Source organism: Pinus tabuliformis, chromosome 8 (assembly GCF_031772625.1).
Source record: "Pinus tabuliformis cultivar Carrire ecotype Pingquan chromosome 8, CPIR1, whole genome shotgun sequence".
In the NCBI taxonomy this organism is placed as follows: Eukaryota; Viridiplantae; Streptophyta; class Pinopsida; order Pinales; family Pinaceae; genus Pinus; species Pinus tabuliformis.
In genome coordinates, this window is record NC_142294.1 from 644,620,974 (window position 1) to 644,638,701 (window position 17,728).

Here is a 17,728-nt window from a genome sequence, read left to right on the forward strand (position 1 = left end):
CACAAAGATAGTAGCAACAAGAGTGTCTTGACATTGTCATATCATCATGCATTCCATGTCATTAGTGTCATGTCATGTCATGGGTCATCATTCAACACATAATTTTTGGATTATTTAATTTTAATATTTGAGAATGTAATGTACAGTGGAAGCCCAAGAGTCATCTATAGAATGTGAAAATTCATGAAGGAGTCAAAAAGTCATAGAGAAGTCAAAAAATCATGAGGATAGTCGAAGAGTCACAAGGGAGGTGAATGGTCACCCCATTTGTTACATATACACTCTCATAGCTCATGCAACAGACTTTTCTCCTTCACTCCTCTTGCAAGGCATTCGAGAGGAAGATAGTTCTTTTGGAGGAGCAAGTGGTTTCTCTAATGGTCGACTATTGGAGCTAGTGGTGTTCACTTTTCTGATGTATCTTGGAACTTTTGCTCAATTTTGAAGCTTTTTGAGCCAAAGCACTTTCATGTGTATGTTGTAAATATTGTAAGACTATTATTTGAATGTTTACGATGTATGTTGTTTTCATCTGTACTAAATAAATTGAACTATTTCCATGGCTTTGGTACTTATCTTCTTGAAGGTGTGGTGTACGTGTTCTAACAAACTTGCTTCTATGTAAAATATTTTTCTATTTGATCAATGATTCATTCATATGTATGTGCTCGTATGCCTTTATTAGATTGATACTATTACTTTTCTTTTAAAGGCTCACATTTCTCTCCCTTTTGGTGGAACAACCTTGATACATTCTGCAGTTGAACATTCCACAAGCCATACTCACTTGTTCATCCAAAAATACATGTATATTACTCCCTTGTGTTAACCATCATAGCCAAGGAAAATATCTAAGAACATATGGAAGTCAGACATTATTTCCGGAAGTGATCCCACACCAAACGGTGTGAAGTATGATTAGGACTTTTCATTGAGGAGATCCCCTTGGATGACAAATTTCCAACACCATCAACACCTTCTTACATGGTCCTAAACAAGAAGAAGATCCACCAAAGAGAACCATGAAATTAAGACATTCTATATGATAATCTATTTGAAATTATAATTTCAAATTAAGCAACTTTTCTGATAGACATCAAACTATGAAGAGGATCATGGTTAACATTATTTGATGGAAATTCTATAAAAAATGCGTAAGAAAAGTGAATATAATCTTAAAATAGTATTTAAACTTGGTTACATGCCATAAACAAAAGCGTGGTCAACATATTTAATGGAAATGCCATAAAAACAGGCACAAGAAAAGTAAGAAGTCTCTCAAGGGAATATTCAAAATTGGTTGTTATATATCAAAGCATCTTCTCACATGGTTTTTCATAAAAAATAGTTTGTCGAATATGAAGAGTGTGCTTGTGAGAAAGGAACATTCTCTTAAGTGGAAATTTTAGATATGGAATCATTAGATGCGAAATAATATAGGCAAGACTCAAATATGGAAGGATCAAGAAAATTATTGATGTGAAGCATGTTTTATGTTTTGCACGAAATTCTCTCTTCACAAGCTGAATTTTAGATGTGGGAATGGAGGTGAAATTCAAGATCAATGCATGCATGTTCGCTCATGGAGCACTAATATTGACTAAGCTTGTGAGATTTGATGCCCTTTGCAACCTTGATGTAGCTACACTTGTTGTAGGTAGTGGATTAACATCAGTGTATGAAAGACCTAAGTAACAAGGGTCAAGGATGTGATCCATAGATAACAAGGTACTCATGACCTTCTCCAATTTAGAAATTAAAGTTGAAAAGGAAGCGAGTTTTTTTTTCTATATTCTTAGAAGCCAAGAAGTAGTTATCTTGTTGCATTTGAATTTATGTAGGCCACTTAGTGGAGAGTTTCCATGACTGGGAAAACAAAGAGTGTTGGTCGAATACAAATACCAAAATTTTCCATAAGTGAAGTAGTACACCTAAATAATATATTTTTATTACTAGAGAATGAAGTGGAACCATGAAAGAGAAGGTGAAAAGAGTGACGATAAACATAAGATTTGACAACTTGGATTTTGCAGAACAAAGGTAGATATTGTTATGGAGTCACTCATTGTTGTCCTATTAATTCTACTCCATTTGACATTAATATTCATTGTTAATCAATAGTTGTCACACATAAATAAGTGTAGTTGTGAGGTAAATGTGTCTGTGCCCGAAGAGAAAATTGGTTATCCAAAAAACAATATAATTTCCTATGTATCTAGTGTGTGTGGTATTCACCAAATTCTTATATTTGGATAATATTAATCAATAAATTTAAATCAATCCAATGATGTTCTTAGAAGAAAAATGGAAGATGCTTTGTAAAAGAAGTAATTGTTTTCGAAAAGTTTCTAAAAATAAACTATATAATGGTGGAGTTATTAACATAATCTTACTCAAAGTTTATACTTCCAATAATATTGAAAATCATGGGTGGAACGAAATTAACTTGATGTAGGGGAAACACAAGTATTTAACCCTTTATTAGGGTGAATGCCACATGAGAGATTGATGGGATTTTTGGCAATCATTTCCCGAAAAATGTTGGGAACTTTCCATTGAATTGATGTGTTTTATTAGATATGCACTGAATCTGTAGTTTTAATTTATGAAGTAACTCTAGTTGTATAAAGAAATTTTATTCTTGGAAAAACTTTAGACAAATTTTTAATCATAAACATAAAGAAACATTTAGTCTATTGGATATTTATGAGGTTAATTGGAATCATAAAGACTAATAAGCACCCATATTATATCTGAAATCTAATTAATTACAAACATTTGGTTAAGACAAATTGTACCTTTTTATGACAACTATAATCTCATTATTGAATTAAATATTAACCCATCTTGATGGATTTTACCCTAAGAACTATGTTGGTAAAAACATTTTTTGAAAGAATTTTATGGGGATTTGCCTTTAATATTATAATTCACATACTTTTGAGTCTTGTCATTGATGAAAATGATTTAGATAATCACTCATTGTTGGGCGTATGTTATATTCTTTGCACAAATTATATGCACCACAAACAAAGGAGGGGTTCAAGGGGAGGCTTAGTACACCCCTAGTTGGGGGGTATGTAGAGGGGGTGTTAGTGCCCCGAAAGAAATTTATTAGGTGGTTTTTCCCATGGTTTTGTTGATTCGATTAAAATACTTACAATTATGTTCTAGCGTATATAACGCCTTAAAAAGGATATTATGGGATATCATAACATCTTCTCCTTTCAAAATGACACAAATACAATGTGATTTAATTTTATTTATGTTGGTTCATTCATTAGTTTCTTTCATTAATATTCATTATTTCATGGACATAATTTAAATAGCCTAATACATTTAAATTTCCCTTTGATTACTATTCTAGAATTGGTTCATTGGTATCATGGCCATACTCTACAAGCATTATATTTGTATTTAGACTCAAATATTTCATGTGGTTATACAAATATTGTTTTGATCCAAAATTTCTCATTCTTTTTATTTCATTATTTTTCTTCATGAGTGTTTATTCTTTCGTGTTAGTAACCTAAATAGTCCAATATGTTTAAATATCCCTTTGATTCCATCATACAATTAGTTCATTGGTATCATATCCATACACTACAATTGTTGCAATTGGGTTGATCATTTTCTCCCAATGTTGACTGTATTAAAACTTTTTCTAACTACCAACCCTATTCTATTTTCTATTATCTACCTACAAGATTGTGAAAGTTCATTGTGAGGACTATAGAGGATACCATCGCAATAGTTTCAATCAAGTGACATAATTAGGATTCCCTCAATTAAGAGAAAAAAAGATATGATAGACAAGGGTATGAATATTTTAGTGGTGTTTTGGCCTTCAATAACTGTATCAACCTTGAAATACTTAACATACTTAAGAGAAATTTTGATGCAGATGTTGTAGACCACTAGAATTAGTGTCTTTAACTCTACTTCACTATGTCTGATTTCACCTTAAGTGATACAATTGTCATTTTTACATTGAAGACATCCACCATAGTGCACTTTTTTTAGAAGAAAATCAATAGATGATGTCCCACATAAAAGAAATTCCTTATTAACACAAGAAAAAACCACATTGTAGTGGTCAAGGAAGTTTTATGAAATTCAAAGAAAAAGAAGAAACTTTACAAATAATGGATACAATTGCACCAATGCAAACACAAACTATAGAAAGATACGTCAAAGAATCCTTTAAACTCTTAGAAAATATGCACATTGTAGATTCAAAGCATAAAATTTTGAAGTACATAAGTGGTCTTAGTCCCTATTTTCAACCATATATTAAGTTGTTTAATGTCAATATGCTTGCATACACATTCAGTTTGCTTTGAAGTTTGAAGAAAAGTTGTTGCACTGGAAAGAAAAAGATCTCTCAAATAGAAACATGAATTCAAGACATCAAATAATAAGGTTTCTTAATAAAATACACCTAGGAATAAGAACACGACATGAAAGGATACCATATTTGATGAAAATACCAATATTTCCAAATGTTGTGACTACCACAAGTAGTCTTGATATGATCTAGGGTTATTTATCAAGTGTAGTCTTTGTTGAAACAAAACGTTCCTACTAAAGATATATATATCAATAGGTACAACCCTCAAACTCTTTAGGTTTCCATGAGGTTCGATGTAAAATAAAAGTCTGAACTATTTTAATCTTTTTTAAGCATTTTTCAAAATCATGATTTGTAAAGGTGAGAAATACAAAAAAGGAGAGACATTTTCACACTATATTATGGTATAGATAAGTATGAGATACATAACATCATGTACACTTATATCTAAAATTGTTCAATCACTATACTTTAAAAAAATTAACATTTATTGCTAGACTTTGTCTGCAACCTTCAACTTACAATGGAAGAACATAAGAATAAATTTTGTATCACTTTCAAATATTGGTTATAGTATTTATATGACCTTATGATATATTGTGTTATTTGTTATGCTACATAATTAAAAAATGCATGTATCATCTTTGACGAACAATTCCTTCAAGAGCACATGAGATTCATTGATGACATTCATTAAATGTCAATGTATGGGTTCAAGCACGATGGTATAAAATCCATAAAGTGAAACATTTCAATGCATAGAAATTATGCTCAAGCATGTTAGTATTTCTTAGTGACAACAACAATCTACACCTTCTAGTGAAAATTTTGGTTCAATGAGTTTCAATACTCTCTAAGGGTGGACAAGTAATATATATAACTACCCAAGTGTTCTAGTTTTGTACAAGGATTAATACACTTCAAATTTTGTAGTTTTGGGTCAAAAAATTATTTGGACCTTTTAAAATGTTTTTTGGGTTTTTTAAATCTCAAAAATAATATTAGAGAATGTCCACATTGCGTATGTCCCTCCAATATTCCAATGCATATCCAATGTCATAAATTTAGGCCATTATTGGAAAATTATGGTTCTCGCATGGTTATTGGTGTCAATAAAAAAGTGTCTGTGTCACCTCAACAATCTAGTAATGGCCACCTTAGTTGTAAGGAGACCCACCTTAGACACCTATATACTTTGCACATTCTAAGAATTCAATCCATCATGAAGAACATTGCAAATGTGCATCGACAATAACAAGTTGCATGCCAAGTGATATGCAAATACTAACTATTAAAAAGTTGGACCACCTTTGGTAGCTTAATAGACACCCTTAGAAAGGTAACTTCTAAATATATAATATAACTTCTACCAATATAATGTAGCATATAAAGCAAAACATAATGTATTAGAGGATCTTCTCAGTTTTTTTATAATTTTACCAAAGCATTTCATAAATATTTAACTAGTAATTTACACAATATTTCATTCTAGTTATACTTGTATTGTTTTATGAATTATTTTGTAGAACTTCATTGTCCATATTTTTAGACAAACTAACCTCTTAAATAGTTTAATATGTTTAAGTTATATTATTTGAAAATTTGTTACATCTAATTCTATAAATTGTTAATAAAGCCTTACTTTGATAGTTAATAAAAAATTATAACATATTCAATACCAAAGTTCCAATATCTTATTTTTCTCTTGCTAAATTAATAAAATATTATAATTTTTAATATTTAAACAAAATTTCCATTATATTATTATAAATAATAATTTTAATCTTATATAATTTTACTTAATTTTAATAATATTAAATTGTATAAATTATATTTTTAAAAATATTATATATTTATATACTATATATTTTAAATATAAGTGGTTTAATTTATAAATCTAAATTATTTAGTTATTGATCACAATTACTAAATTAATTGAAAATTGTTAGTTAAAAATATTATTGCCTCACTACGGAGTGAATACAAACGTTTTAATGAAGATTGATATTAAAGATTATTATGAATTTTCATTTTATTATTAAAACAATCAAACCTCATAACAATTACATTGAGATTTCTTTCTCTATATTTCAAAAACTAAAAGAGAATTTCAACGTTGGGTGTGTCAGTTCCTTTAAACCTTGTTATTTTCACTACCGAGTGAGTTAAAAGCATTATTGCGTTACTACCGAGTGAATAGACCCATTTTAATTAAGATTCATATCATATTCATATTATTATTAAATTAATCAAATCTCATAACAATTATATTGAGATGTCTTTCTCTATATTTTAAAAAATTCGAGCGCATTTAACATTGGGTGTGTACGTTCCTTCAAACCTTGTTATTTTCATGGGAGTCATTTCATATGAAGTATGAAAATTTATGGAAATTTATATTAGTATCGAAGCTTCAAACAATTTTTTTTTTTAATTATCTTTTGGAAAGGAAAAGATGAGGGAAGAAATGAAAAAACAAGATAATGGTATTAAAAAGAATTTTGTAATTTTTTTTATTAATATATTTAAAATGAACACTAAAGTTATTTTTTAAAAATGTAATTTTAATTAAAATGTTACTTAAATGGAAAGGAAGTCACAAAAATATTAATATATATATATATATATATATATATATATATATATATATATATATAATGGTTATTATTATATTATTTTTTAATTTATATTATAGGAAAAAAATATTATATTTTTCATTTAAAAATGTGTTTTTTTTAACTCTAAAATAGTATAATATATATTTCATTTATAATTGTAGTAAAAATTTAGATTATGTGAAGATTAAATAGTAGAAATTATTTCAAAACAAAAGTCTATTGGGAAAGAAAAATATGAGCTCTTAATTAATAGGCATTATGGTGAAAGGGAAGCAAAAGAAATGCCTTCTTGACAATTCCTAAATAGATTTTGTTCACATAATGTGACAACTATGACATGAACAATTTCACTTGTCATGAAAGAGAAAACCAAATTGTGTAAAAGTTGAAGAAAATGTAGTGGTAGAGATTGAACCTTATCATCGCTATGATAAATATGTTTGTGAATAGGCTTAAAATAGGTTTGAAACATATCCTAGTGTCTCTTTCAAGTATCTCTTTCTTTTCTTGAAAACTCTTCCATCATATATACATTTGATGATTGTCCTTATCAAGAAGATGAAAAAGAAAATAGAGTCCTTAAACTTGATTAAGAACAAATAAGATTTATAGAAAATGTTGTCTAACAAAAACCTTCCTAACAAAGATTATGATGATGACATTAGTTGCCATGTGAAGGAATCAAGGAGATCAATACCATGACAAAGTGGTAAAGGATCTCATTGAAATGTCATAATTTATCACTAGTTTTGAGGGAAAGACCTTAATAGGGGAGTGAAAACAATGATACCAAGTCAATTCCATGTAGTATATGGCTACTTCCTACTTGTATGGCTACAAAATTATGACTTCGGTTACTAGTTTTAAGTCTACTTACTTGTCTACTTGGGAATGACATGTTCTTTAAACAAAGATGGATAATGAGATTTTTAGATGTAATGAATGTACTTATGTTATTATTAATTCATAGGGTTCCATAGGGTTTTAATCTCTAACATATTAAAAAATATCACTTTTACAAACTAAACTCTTTTTATTATGTAAGTAATTATCAATAGAGTTCTCAATCACTTATTACTAAGTTAATTGAAAGTTATTAGTTGATACTTATCAACTTTAAAGCGTTCAATAACACTGCTCTCGATGTGATACTTATTAAAGTTGCTAATGACAGACATTAATGACACAAGCTTATAAAGGGGATTACATTAAGTAGCAATTGTATTGTAAAAAAAATATATATTATAAACAAACAAAAACTTGTTATTAGTTTAACTACCAATTACATAAATATAATTTTCTCTTTTTATTACATATAGCTTAGATTTTAAATACCCAATTAAGTATTTACTTCATTGCTACTCATTTTTCTTTATTATACTCTTGCCCCTTAGTTTAAATATAACTAAATTAAAGGAAACATGTTGAATTCAAATTGGCATTAAGGTTTAGAATTTCATCAATTTGAATTTTACTGATTGGTAAAGTCCTGATCTGTGCAATTAAAGAGCAAGGCCCTGATTTCAATGACTATGGAAACATAGCTTTAAAAAAAAAAATATGTTATACTTGCATTTACATTTAAACTACATTAGTAGTCCAACTCAAGATTGTCTGTCCAAGTCAAGAATTATATATCTATATATATATAATTTGAACTAAAATATTTAATAAAAAAATCTTTTAATATAATTATTAGCTTATAAAATACATAGATTTAATTTTTAAAATTTTAATTTATATTTGAAACAAATAATAACAATGCTGATTTGTTATTTAGATGATAAAAATACATATATTTTATTTTATTAAAAATTGAATTACAATATTCAATTATTTTATTTTATTTATTTATTATTAATTTTTTTAATATAATTATTAGTTTATAAAAAGTATTGATATGATAAGATTACATTGTATTAATAAAAAGTAATGATTGCAAAATCACAATTTACAATGTATTTTGTAATAAGATGTTCAAATTCTTAGCAGATAATAACATAAATAAATACTAAAAAACAATTATATAACTAAACTTTATTAAATCAAAATATGTGAAATATGTTTGACCTACCGAATTGGAATCAAGTAAATTATCTAATACATTGTATTACCAGCAACAAAATAATAATTACATTATAAATATAGAAACATAATAGGTACATTCTATCTTAAATATAAAACTATCCATAACATTAACTATTTCAATTATTATCTTACCATTCTTACCATAAATATATCTTAAATATTATAAATACTTGCAATAACTCTATTTAAAATATTATAAAAAATTCTAAACATTTTTTAATAGATTCAAATTATATATATTAAAAAAATATAATTTATGAATGCGCTCTGAGGAAGACGGACAGCGGCCCCTTCTGGTTTGCCCTTAACCGCCTGTGCTTGCCGCGCCTGGCAGCTCCGCTGCTGGGCCGCAGCCCTGTTCTGGTCTCGTGGCCGGAGCCTCCTGCTCTCCTGAGCTCGGGCTCTCTCTTCTCGGGCCTCCTGCCCTCCTGCAGCTGCTCTGTGGCAGTTGCGCCCTCGCCCTCGGTTCTTAAGGCTCCTGCCTTTTTGACCTCCTTGCTTCCCGCTGTCCTCTTTTCTTCTAATCGGAATCATGACTCAGCCTTCTCAGGAGCATTCTGAAATGGAGAAAGCATTTGCCTCGCTCGTTCCAGAGACCAATAAGGAACGAATCCGTCCCACAGCTTCAAAGTTTATTAAGAAACTGGATGAAATACCGGAGATCCCTCTGCCCTCAGCGCTACCAAGAAGAGCTGCTGTAGCTCTAGCAGACCGTGGATTAGTTGGACAATTCACAGGATTATGGCCTTCCCCTCGCACGGTTCAAAAATGGGTGGAAAGGAACTGGAATGCGATGGTCCAAGGGAAAATCGCTATAAGATTTTGTGGAAGGGGATTCTACACCTTCCTCTTTGAATCAGTGGAAGATCGCAACCTCATATTCAGAAACGGACCTTACTTCATGGACACCAGAGGACTTTATCTCAACCGATGGACTCCAGACTTTGACCCAGAAATGGATGTCCCTAATGCGGTCCCGGTTTGGGTTCGTCTGCCACATCTCCCACTTCACTGCTGGGGAGATGAATCTGTTCATGCTATTGGGAATGCTGTGGGGAAATATGTGGACAGATCGGAGCCAAAGGAGAATATGTATGCTTGTGCGAGGATATGCGTAGAAGTGGACCTAGGTAAAGGCTTACCAGAGGCAGTCAAACTCAAAGTCGACCATTGGACGCACATTCAGCAAGTGGATTACGAGCAGCTCCCCTTCAAATGTAAGGTATGCCATGAATATGGTCATTTTGCTAACAGGTGCACCAAAATTAGAATAGAGGATAATAGCAGTAAAGAAGCTCCCGAGGAAGCATGGGAAATAGTCCGGAAAAAAAAAAAATCAAACCCTCAGCAAGATACAGCTGAGCCCTCATCGAAAAATCCCTCCTCCTCTATGCATCCGTCCAGCTCAGGGCCACCACCCCTCTCCTCTCAGCAAGTTACTTCTCCCTCTCCACCCTCCCCTCCACGGCCATCTGATCCACCCATCCCCCCATCTTCAAACCCCTTTGCATCCCTCTCAGAGGAAGATCCTTCTCAAGACCCTGAGCATCAATCTGCTTCACCCCCCCATATCTCTCAGCCTTCACCAGATAATAACCCATCTAGAATCACAAGAAGCCTTTCAAAGGATCTAGTTGTTTCCAATGAGCCTCAGAAAAAACATGGACCAGGACGGAAATCGGCAAAACAGCACAGAGAGGAAAGTGCACAAAAGGATATTGCAATGGGATCACAGACGCCAATCGAAACCTTCATACTAGGGATTTCGGATAAGGAAAACAACCTCAAAGGCAAAGAGAGGCGAGCACCTCCGCACAATACAGGTAAATAATGATGAAAGTGCTGTCCTGGAACAGCAGGGGTCTAGGGCACCCCTCCAAAAAAGCTGCCCTCATGGAGTTAATCTGCAGTGAAAAGCCAGATATTCTACTTGTACAAGAAACAAAACTAAGTCAGATCGAAATCAGCAAACTCATGGATCAGCAAAAGTAGTATGCAGGCTGTACCAGCGAAGCTAGGGGAGCCTCTGGGGGTATTTTAACAATGTGGAATGCAAATAAATGGAGCTGTAATGAGACCAAAAAACAACAGCATTGGGTAAGCACTAAGCTGGAATGCAAGGACAATGGCAAAGAAGTAAAAATCTACAATATCTATTCTCCCAATCATTTTAGGGAAAAAGAGATCTGCTGGACCACCTTAGAAGAAGAGTTAGATGGAGATAATGATAACAATCTCATCCTAGCAGGGGACCTAAATCTGATCTTACACTCAAATGAAAAAAGAGGAGGGAACTTTACAGCCGACCAATGTAGAAGCTGGCTGGAACGCATTATGCAAGATAAAGACCTTGTGGATATAAAGCCCAAGAACCGCAAGTATACATGGAGTAATAGGAGATTGGGAGTAGGTAATATAATGGAGCGACTTGACCGCTTTCTAGTCAATATTGCCTTCCTTTCTTCTTTCTCTATCGGACAATCTGAAATCCTCAACTCCTCCGCTTCAGATCATTTCCCCATCACTCTTACTCTTCAAAGTCAAAGCCATCTTGGCGCCATTCCTTTCAGATATTCCTCCCTTTGGAATCAAAACCTAACAGCTAGAGACATAATTAAGCAAACATGGTTGCAACACGTGGAAGGCTCCCCTATTTTCATCTGGGAATCAAAAATCAAGCATACAAGACAAGCGCTAAAGGCATGGGCAAAAAACAACTACAAGGAACCCGAGGCAGCAAAAAAAGAAATCAAACAGCAGCTTGAAAAAATACAGCAAAATATAGAAGTGGAAGGACTCACAAAACAAGCCAGGCAGAATGAAATCAGATTGTATGCAGCGTTAACTCAAACTGCTAGAGACGAAGAGTGCAAATGGAGATTAAAATCTCGACAAACTTGGTTACGCGAAGGTGATAAAAACACCTCTTATTTTCACAAACAAGCCACAATAAGAAAAACAAGCAACACAGTGAACACAATCCGAGATGGAGAAGGGAACATACACGATTCTCAAGGCGCTATCAAGGAAGCAGCTACAGCCCACTTCAAATTTCTTTTAACCAAGGACCACAATGAGGTGGACTATGCAAACTTTCTCCAGCACATGAGCAGAGAAGTTACTCCAGAAATGAACAACAACCTCACAAAAGAAGTAGATGAGGAGGAAATCAAAAAGGCGATATGGAGCCTCCATCCGGACAAAGCCCCAGGTCCAGACGGATTTCCAATCAGTTTCTATAGAGAATTTTGGTCTTTGATTAAAAAGGATATCCTCAAAATGATTCGCTGGGTTCTAAGAAAAGGCAAAATAGGAGGATATACAAATTCAACCTATTTAGCCCTCATTCCTAAAGAGAATCGGCCAACCTCCTTTTCCAGATTTCGTCCAATATCCCTATGCAACTCGGCCTATAAAATAATAACTAAAATCCTATCCTCAAGACTTAAACCTCTCCTCCCTTCATTGATCTCTGAAAATCAGGGTGGGTTCTTATCCAACAGACATATTTCCGACTCCATCCTTCTGGTTCAAGAAGCTATTCACTCAAGCCTCAGTCGCAAGGAAAAATGTTTTATTCTTAAGCTTGATCTAGCAAACGCTTTCGATAGAGTCAATCATACCTTTCTATTTGCTGTCCTAAGCAAGCTAGGATTCAATGACACTTTCATTTGCTTGATCAAAGCCTGTATCTCCAACCCCTGGATCTCGCCTCTTGTGAATGGACGACCCTGCACAGCCTTTCAATCCTCCCGAGGCCTAAGGCAAGGCTGCCCCCTCTCCCCCTACCTCTTCATTCTAATGGCTGAATCTCTAAGCAAAGCACTGGACTACAATAGAAGGGCAGGATTAATAACAGGGATCAAATTCGCGCAGGGAACAAAAAACATCAACCACTCTCAATTTGCTGATGACACCCTTCTAATGGGAGGTGCTTCGACTATTATTGCTAGGCGCTTCAAAAGGATCTTGGATCAGTTTATGGAATGCTCAGGCGGGAAAATAAGCCAAGACAAAAGCTGCATATATGGATGGAATACTTCGGCTCACAACATTCAAAGTATTGCAAATATCTTAGAGGTTTCCTACAAGGCTGATTGGAACCACTTCACCTATCTTGGTATGCCAGTGAGCAAAGGCCCTCTGAAGATAGAAACTTGGAACACAATTCTTGACAAAATCAAAAGGAAAATCCAGCAATGGGGAACCATGTGGTTGAACCCAGCAGGCCGTCTCGTTCTTCTCAAATCAGGTTTGATCTCTCTCCCTATCTATCGTTTTACTTTGCTTCAAGCACCAATGAATTTTCACCACAAATTGGAAAAGGCCCTCCGCTTTTTTCTCTGGCAAGGAGGGAAATCAGAGAAAAAAAAATTCCATTTGGTCGGTTGGAAAAGTGTCATACAGCCCCAAGAAAAAGGAGGCCTCGGAATAAGGTCTCCTTATCTTTTAAATCTAGCCCTCGGGGCTAAAATAGTTTGGAGATTAATCACGGGGAGTCCTGCTTGGTGGAAATCAGTATTAGAAGCCAAGTATCTCAGCGCTTCTAGGCACAAGCTCCTAGAGGTAAATATACCCAACAGAGACAGCTCCAACATCTGGAAGCTATGTAAGAAAATTATCCCTATCATGATCCAACATGTTTCCAAAGTTCCAGGAGAGGGAAGCAGCATAAGCATATCTAAAGATAGAATCCTTGGCCAAAATCCAATAGAATCCAAAGAAGATGTTCTTCCAGCTTTAAACTGGTTACATAGCAAAGGAATTTGGAACCTAGCCCAAATCTCCAAGTGGGGAGACTCCTTCCAAGAATGGATTGGCTGGGAACTGCCGAACTACCCAAGGGATCTGCAACCAAATTTCATTGCTCTCAAAGATCAGTTACACAGCAAAGCCCCGATACAGAAGGGAGCCAGAGACAGCTTTCGATGGGACCCATCAGGCACGGAGTACACGACCAAAGCAGGATATCAACACCTCTGCACCAACACCTTTCCACAGGACATATGGAACCATTGGAAGCTTGTTTGGAAAGCAGAGGCCCCCCCTAAAGTCAAATTCTTTTGCTGGCTCCTGCTGAAAGGAAAAATTTTAACTTCTGAAAACCTCAAAAAAAGAGGCATCATAGGGCCCTCCAGATGCCCAATATGTCTTCAAGCAGAAGAGACAATACAGCATCTGTTTATCAACTGTCAAGTGATTGCAAACTGTTGGAAAGATCTAGCTGCTGTAGGAAGAACAGAGTGGAACCCCAACCCAAGTATAGTAGAGGCAATCAAAAATTGGAAGAAGCATTGTCCATGGAGGAGCAAGAAAATCAATTTATCTCAAAGAATCTGGAATATTTTACCCTTAACAATGCTATGGAGCATCTGGATAGCAAGAAATAAGAAAGTATTCCAAGACAAAAACCACAACACAAGGAAAATATGCCACAAAGCTATCAGCTTAGCTGTTGAGACTGTGACTATTCGATCTTACAGCAAAATCAACCTAAGCAGCCTCAGTGTTGAAGAAAGGGACCTGATCAACTATGGCAACGTAATCAGCAGCTATGAATCAGAAAAGAATAAGTTAAAAACAAAAGAGACAGCCACAGCATGGAAACTGAGACTCAAGGAGGAGGAATTCGCCCTCTGGTTGAGTAATTGCAACAAATATTGTCTATTTTTTGACGGAGCTTCAAAATCTAATCCGGGTCAAGCCGGCGCTGGAGGTGTTATTTGCAACGCAAATGGCACAACAATCTTGTATTTTGAATGGGGACTGGGAGACTTGACTAACAATCGGGCTGAAGGGCTGGCCCTTTATCAAGGTCTAACCCAGGTCATCAATCTGGGCATCAAGAAAGTCAATATTTTCGGCGACTCAACAATTATCGTCTGTCTTATGGAGCAAAAAAAAAATACTCCTAACACTCTTCTGCAACAAATCAATACAAGAAATCAAAATCTACAAAAATTGATAGAGGAAGCCAGCTATTTTCACATTCTAAGGGGTCTCAATAAAAAGGCGGACTATCATGCCAATCAAGCATGTCACCAACCAAAAGGGCAGCTACGTTGCAATGATCATGTCTCCACTCAATCGCTTCCATGAGTTACGATTATCCATTTGAAACGTGTGGTCTTATATCATACAGAATTCACCGCAGCAGTCAATCCAAAGGATCTCAGGTCAGAAAAGATAAGTATGACAGCACAGGCATGAGTAAGCAGCAAGGGAGCCCAACTCAAGTCGCAGGAGTTAAGATTTACAGTGCAGAAAATCGTCCTTGCTACAGAGATGGCAATCCGAACCAAGATATATGTAGCAGAAAGCAAAATCGCGTTGGGAAAAGTAGTCCTATCTACCGTCAGTTTAGACAGAGGAATATCTTAAGTATCGGGATGAGGAGAAGCCTCTCCCGCCAGTATATCCGGAGAAACTCTATAAGTACCCCTCCATCACATTCGATCCAATTCAATTCCGGAAAATCCCATTGTGAAATCGAGAGCAAAATAGATTGCGGAGATCATCCAAGCAATAGGAATACTAGCAAGACCAGTGAGCGCTTCAGAAGTTCTGCTCTCACCCAGTTACACAGTGGGAGCAACGTTGGGAGTTCTCAGATCATAAAGGGTATAAGTGACAGTTTCAGGTATCCTCTGTGCGGTCTTGTAAGGGATCCCACTGTTGTAAAGAGTCTCAGCAGAAGCCATATCAGCAAACAAAGGAATCGACACAGCCAACAGACCAAGACAGAGAAAGCAGCAAACATTCAGACAAAAGAAAACATGGAGCGCCCGGAGGACTGCTTCCACTGCCGAGATTTGAACAAGGAGTTCAATGAGCTCCGAGCCCAGCAAGGAGCGCTGGAAGATTTGGTTCGCAGTATGGAGAATCAACTTGAAGATAAAATCCGCATTCTGGAAAGCAGGCTGGAGGAACAAGTCAAGATCCTCCACACTAAGTACAGAGTAGAAATGGAGCTCTTCCTGCACAGGGTCCACTCCCTTCACGAGCAATACAGTGCGCTGCACAACAGATGTATTCATGCAGAAGAAAGATGCATACATGCTGAAGAGAAGATTGATGCGCTTAAGAAAATGCTGGAAAAGAAGGAGGCAACCTCATCCTCAAGTGCCAAACCCATTGATGTCGACATGGATCCAGAAGGATCAACAGCCAGAAAAATGAGTCACATTGAGATCGACTGACCATGCTTTGTAAGTGCAAGTTTTGGGGACAGCAGTATGTTTGTATCTACAGTAGCCTAAGTAGCACTAGTAGTAATCTAGTTAAGATACGGACCAAGGAAAAATTCCTTTTTGTAACTCCTTGGATCATCATTGCTCCAGAAGCAACTTATGTAAGGCCGTAGCCTCATCTTTTTCAGTTAATGAATAGCAACCGAACTTTGTAAAAAAAAAATATATATAATTTTATCTTAAAAGCAAATATTAACTGCTTGCTCTTTCTTTATATTATCCAAAACCATATAAACTAATACCAATGTCCCATGGCGATACAAGCAACAACCTTGGAATGCATTTTAGAGTTGTAGATTCAATTCAATATACCTTCCTCTCATAGTTTCGACAAACACGGTAGTCCCGTTTATGTCTCCACTGTATATAATATGATTGATGCAAAAGGTATAGTGCACGACCCAACGCACCGTCTGTTTATTCTATTCGTTGACGTCTCCGGATCTATCTCTATAGTGGGGGACAGTGGCTCGACATCTGTCCAGAACCGTGCCACTTAAGGAATACAGGTGTCAAGATCAGATGTTGATGTCTCCGGATCTATCTCTACCGTAAGGGACACGCCTTCAAAAGTGGCTCGACATCTGTCCAGAGCCGTGCCACTTAAGGAATACAGGTGTCAAGACCAGATGTTGATGTCTCCGGATCTATCTCTACGTAAGGGACACGCCTTTAACAGTGGCTCGACATCTGTCAGAGCCGTGTCACTTAAGGAATACAGGTGTCAAGATCAGAACATCTGCTTTGCACTATTTAGAGTGGATGCCCGCACTCGTTTTATCTGTAATATCTAGCATAGCAAATTGAAGCCGATCAATCTATCTCTCATTATTAACCAAGATGGCGGACGCAGCAGAGAAGATAGCCATTGAGGCAGCGCGGGATGCCAGCGTTGATGTCTCCGGATCGGCGACTCCTATTTCAGATTTCGGGATCGGCGACTCCTATTTCAGATTTCAGACCTTATATCTCCGGATCGGCGACTCCTATTTCAGATTAGATTTCAGACCTTATAGCATTTTTTAAATGCGGCCTGACATGGCCTCTCGATACCCAAAGCATAGCCGCACGATACCCACAGCATAGCTGCTCGATATCCACGATACCCGCAGCATATTGATCTCCATTTCTTTTTCAATGGTAGAGCATATTGATGTCCGTTTCTTTTTCAATGGCAGTGGCATGGCCGCGTGTTATATTGGGTATCGCGTGGCCATCTGTCTCCGTTTTTTTGGCAGCGTAGCGTTTTATATCAGGTATCGCGCGGCCATGTCACGCCACATGTAAAATTCTATAAGATCTTTATAGGATCTGAAATAATCCTATAGGATCTGAAATAGGAGTCCCCCTCCGGATCTATAGTGTGGGACAAGCCTTCAACAGTGGCTCGACATCTGTCCAGAGCCGTGCCACTTAAGGAA

At 35.5% G+C, this 17,728-nt stretch overlaps 1 protein-coding gene across 1 annotated transcript; it reads left to right on the forward strand.

Moving 5' to 3' along the window:
- The first annotated feature begins 9,589 nt into the window (after positions 1-9,589).
- On the forward strand, positions 9,590-15,156 carry LOC149237182 (uncharacterized). Its single transcript, XM_089369187.1, has 2 exons — positions 9,590-10,880; positions 11,057-15,156. The coding sequence occupies exons 1-2, from the start codon at positions 9,590-9,592 to the stop codon at positions 15,154-15,156; spliced, it is 5,391 nt and encodes a 1,796-aa protein (XP_089225313.1).
- Positions 15,157-17,728: the final 2,572 nt, after the last annotated feature.

Excerpts from the sequence above, each read along its gene's own strand:
- LOC149237182 (XM_089369187.1), top strand. The coding sequence starts at position 9,590 with ATGACTCAGCCTTCTCAGGAGCATTCTGAAATGGAGAAAGCATTTGCC. Across the intron at positions 10,881-11,056 it reads AGCACCTCCGCACAATACAG|GCTGTACCAGCGAAGCTAGG; the intron begins GTAAATAATGAT and ends AGTAGTATGCAG.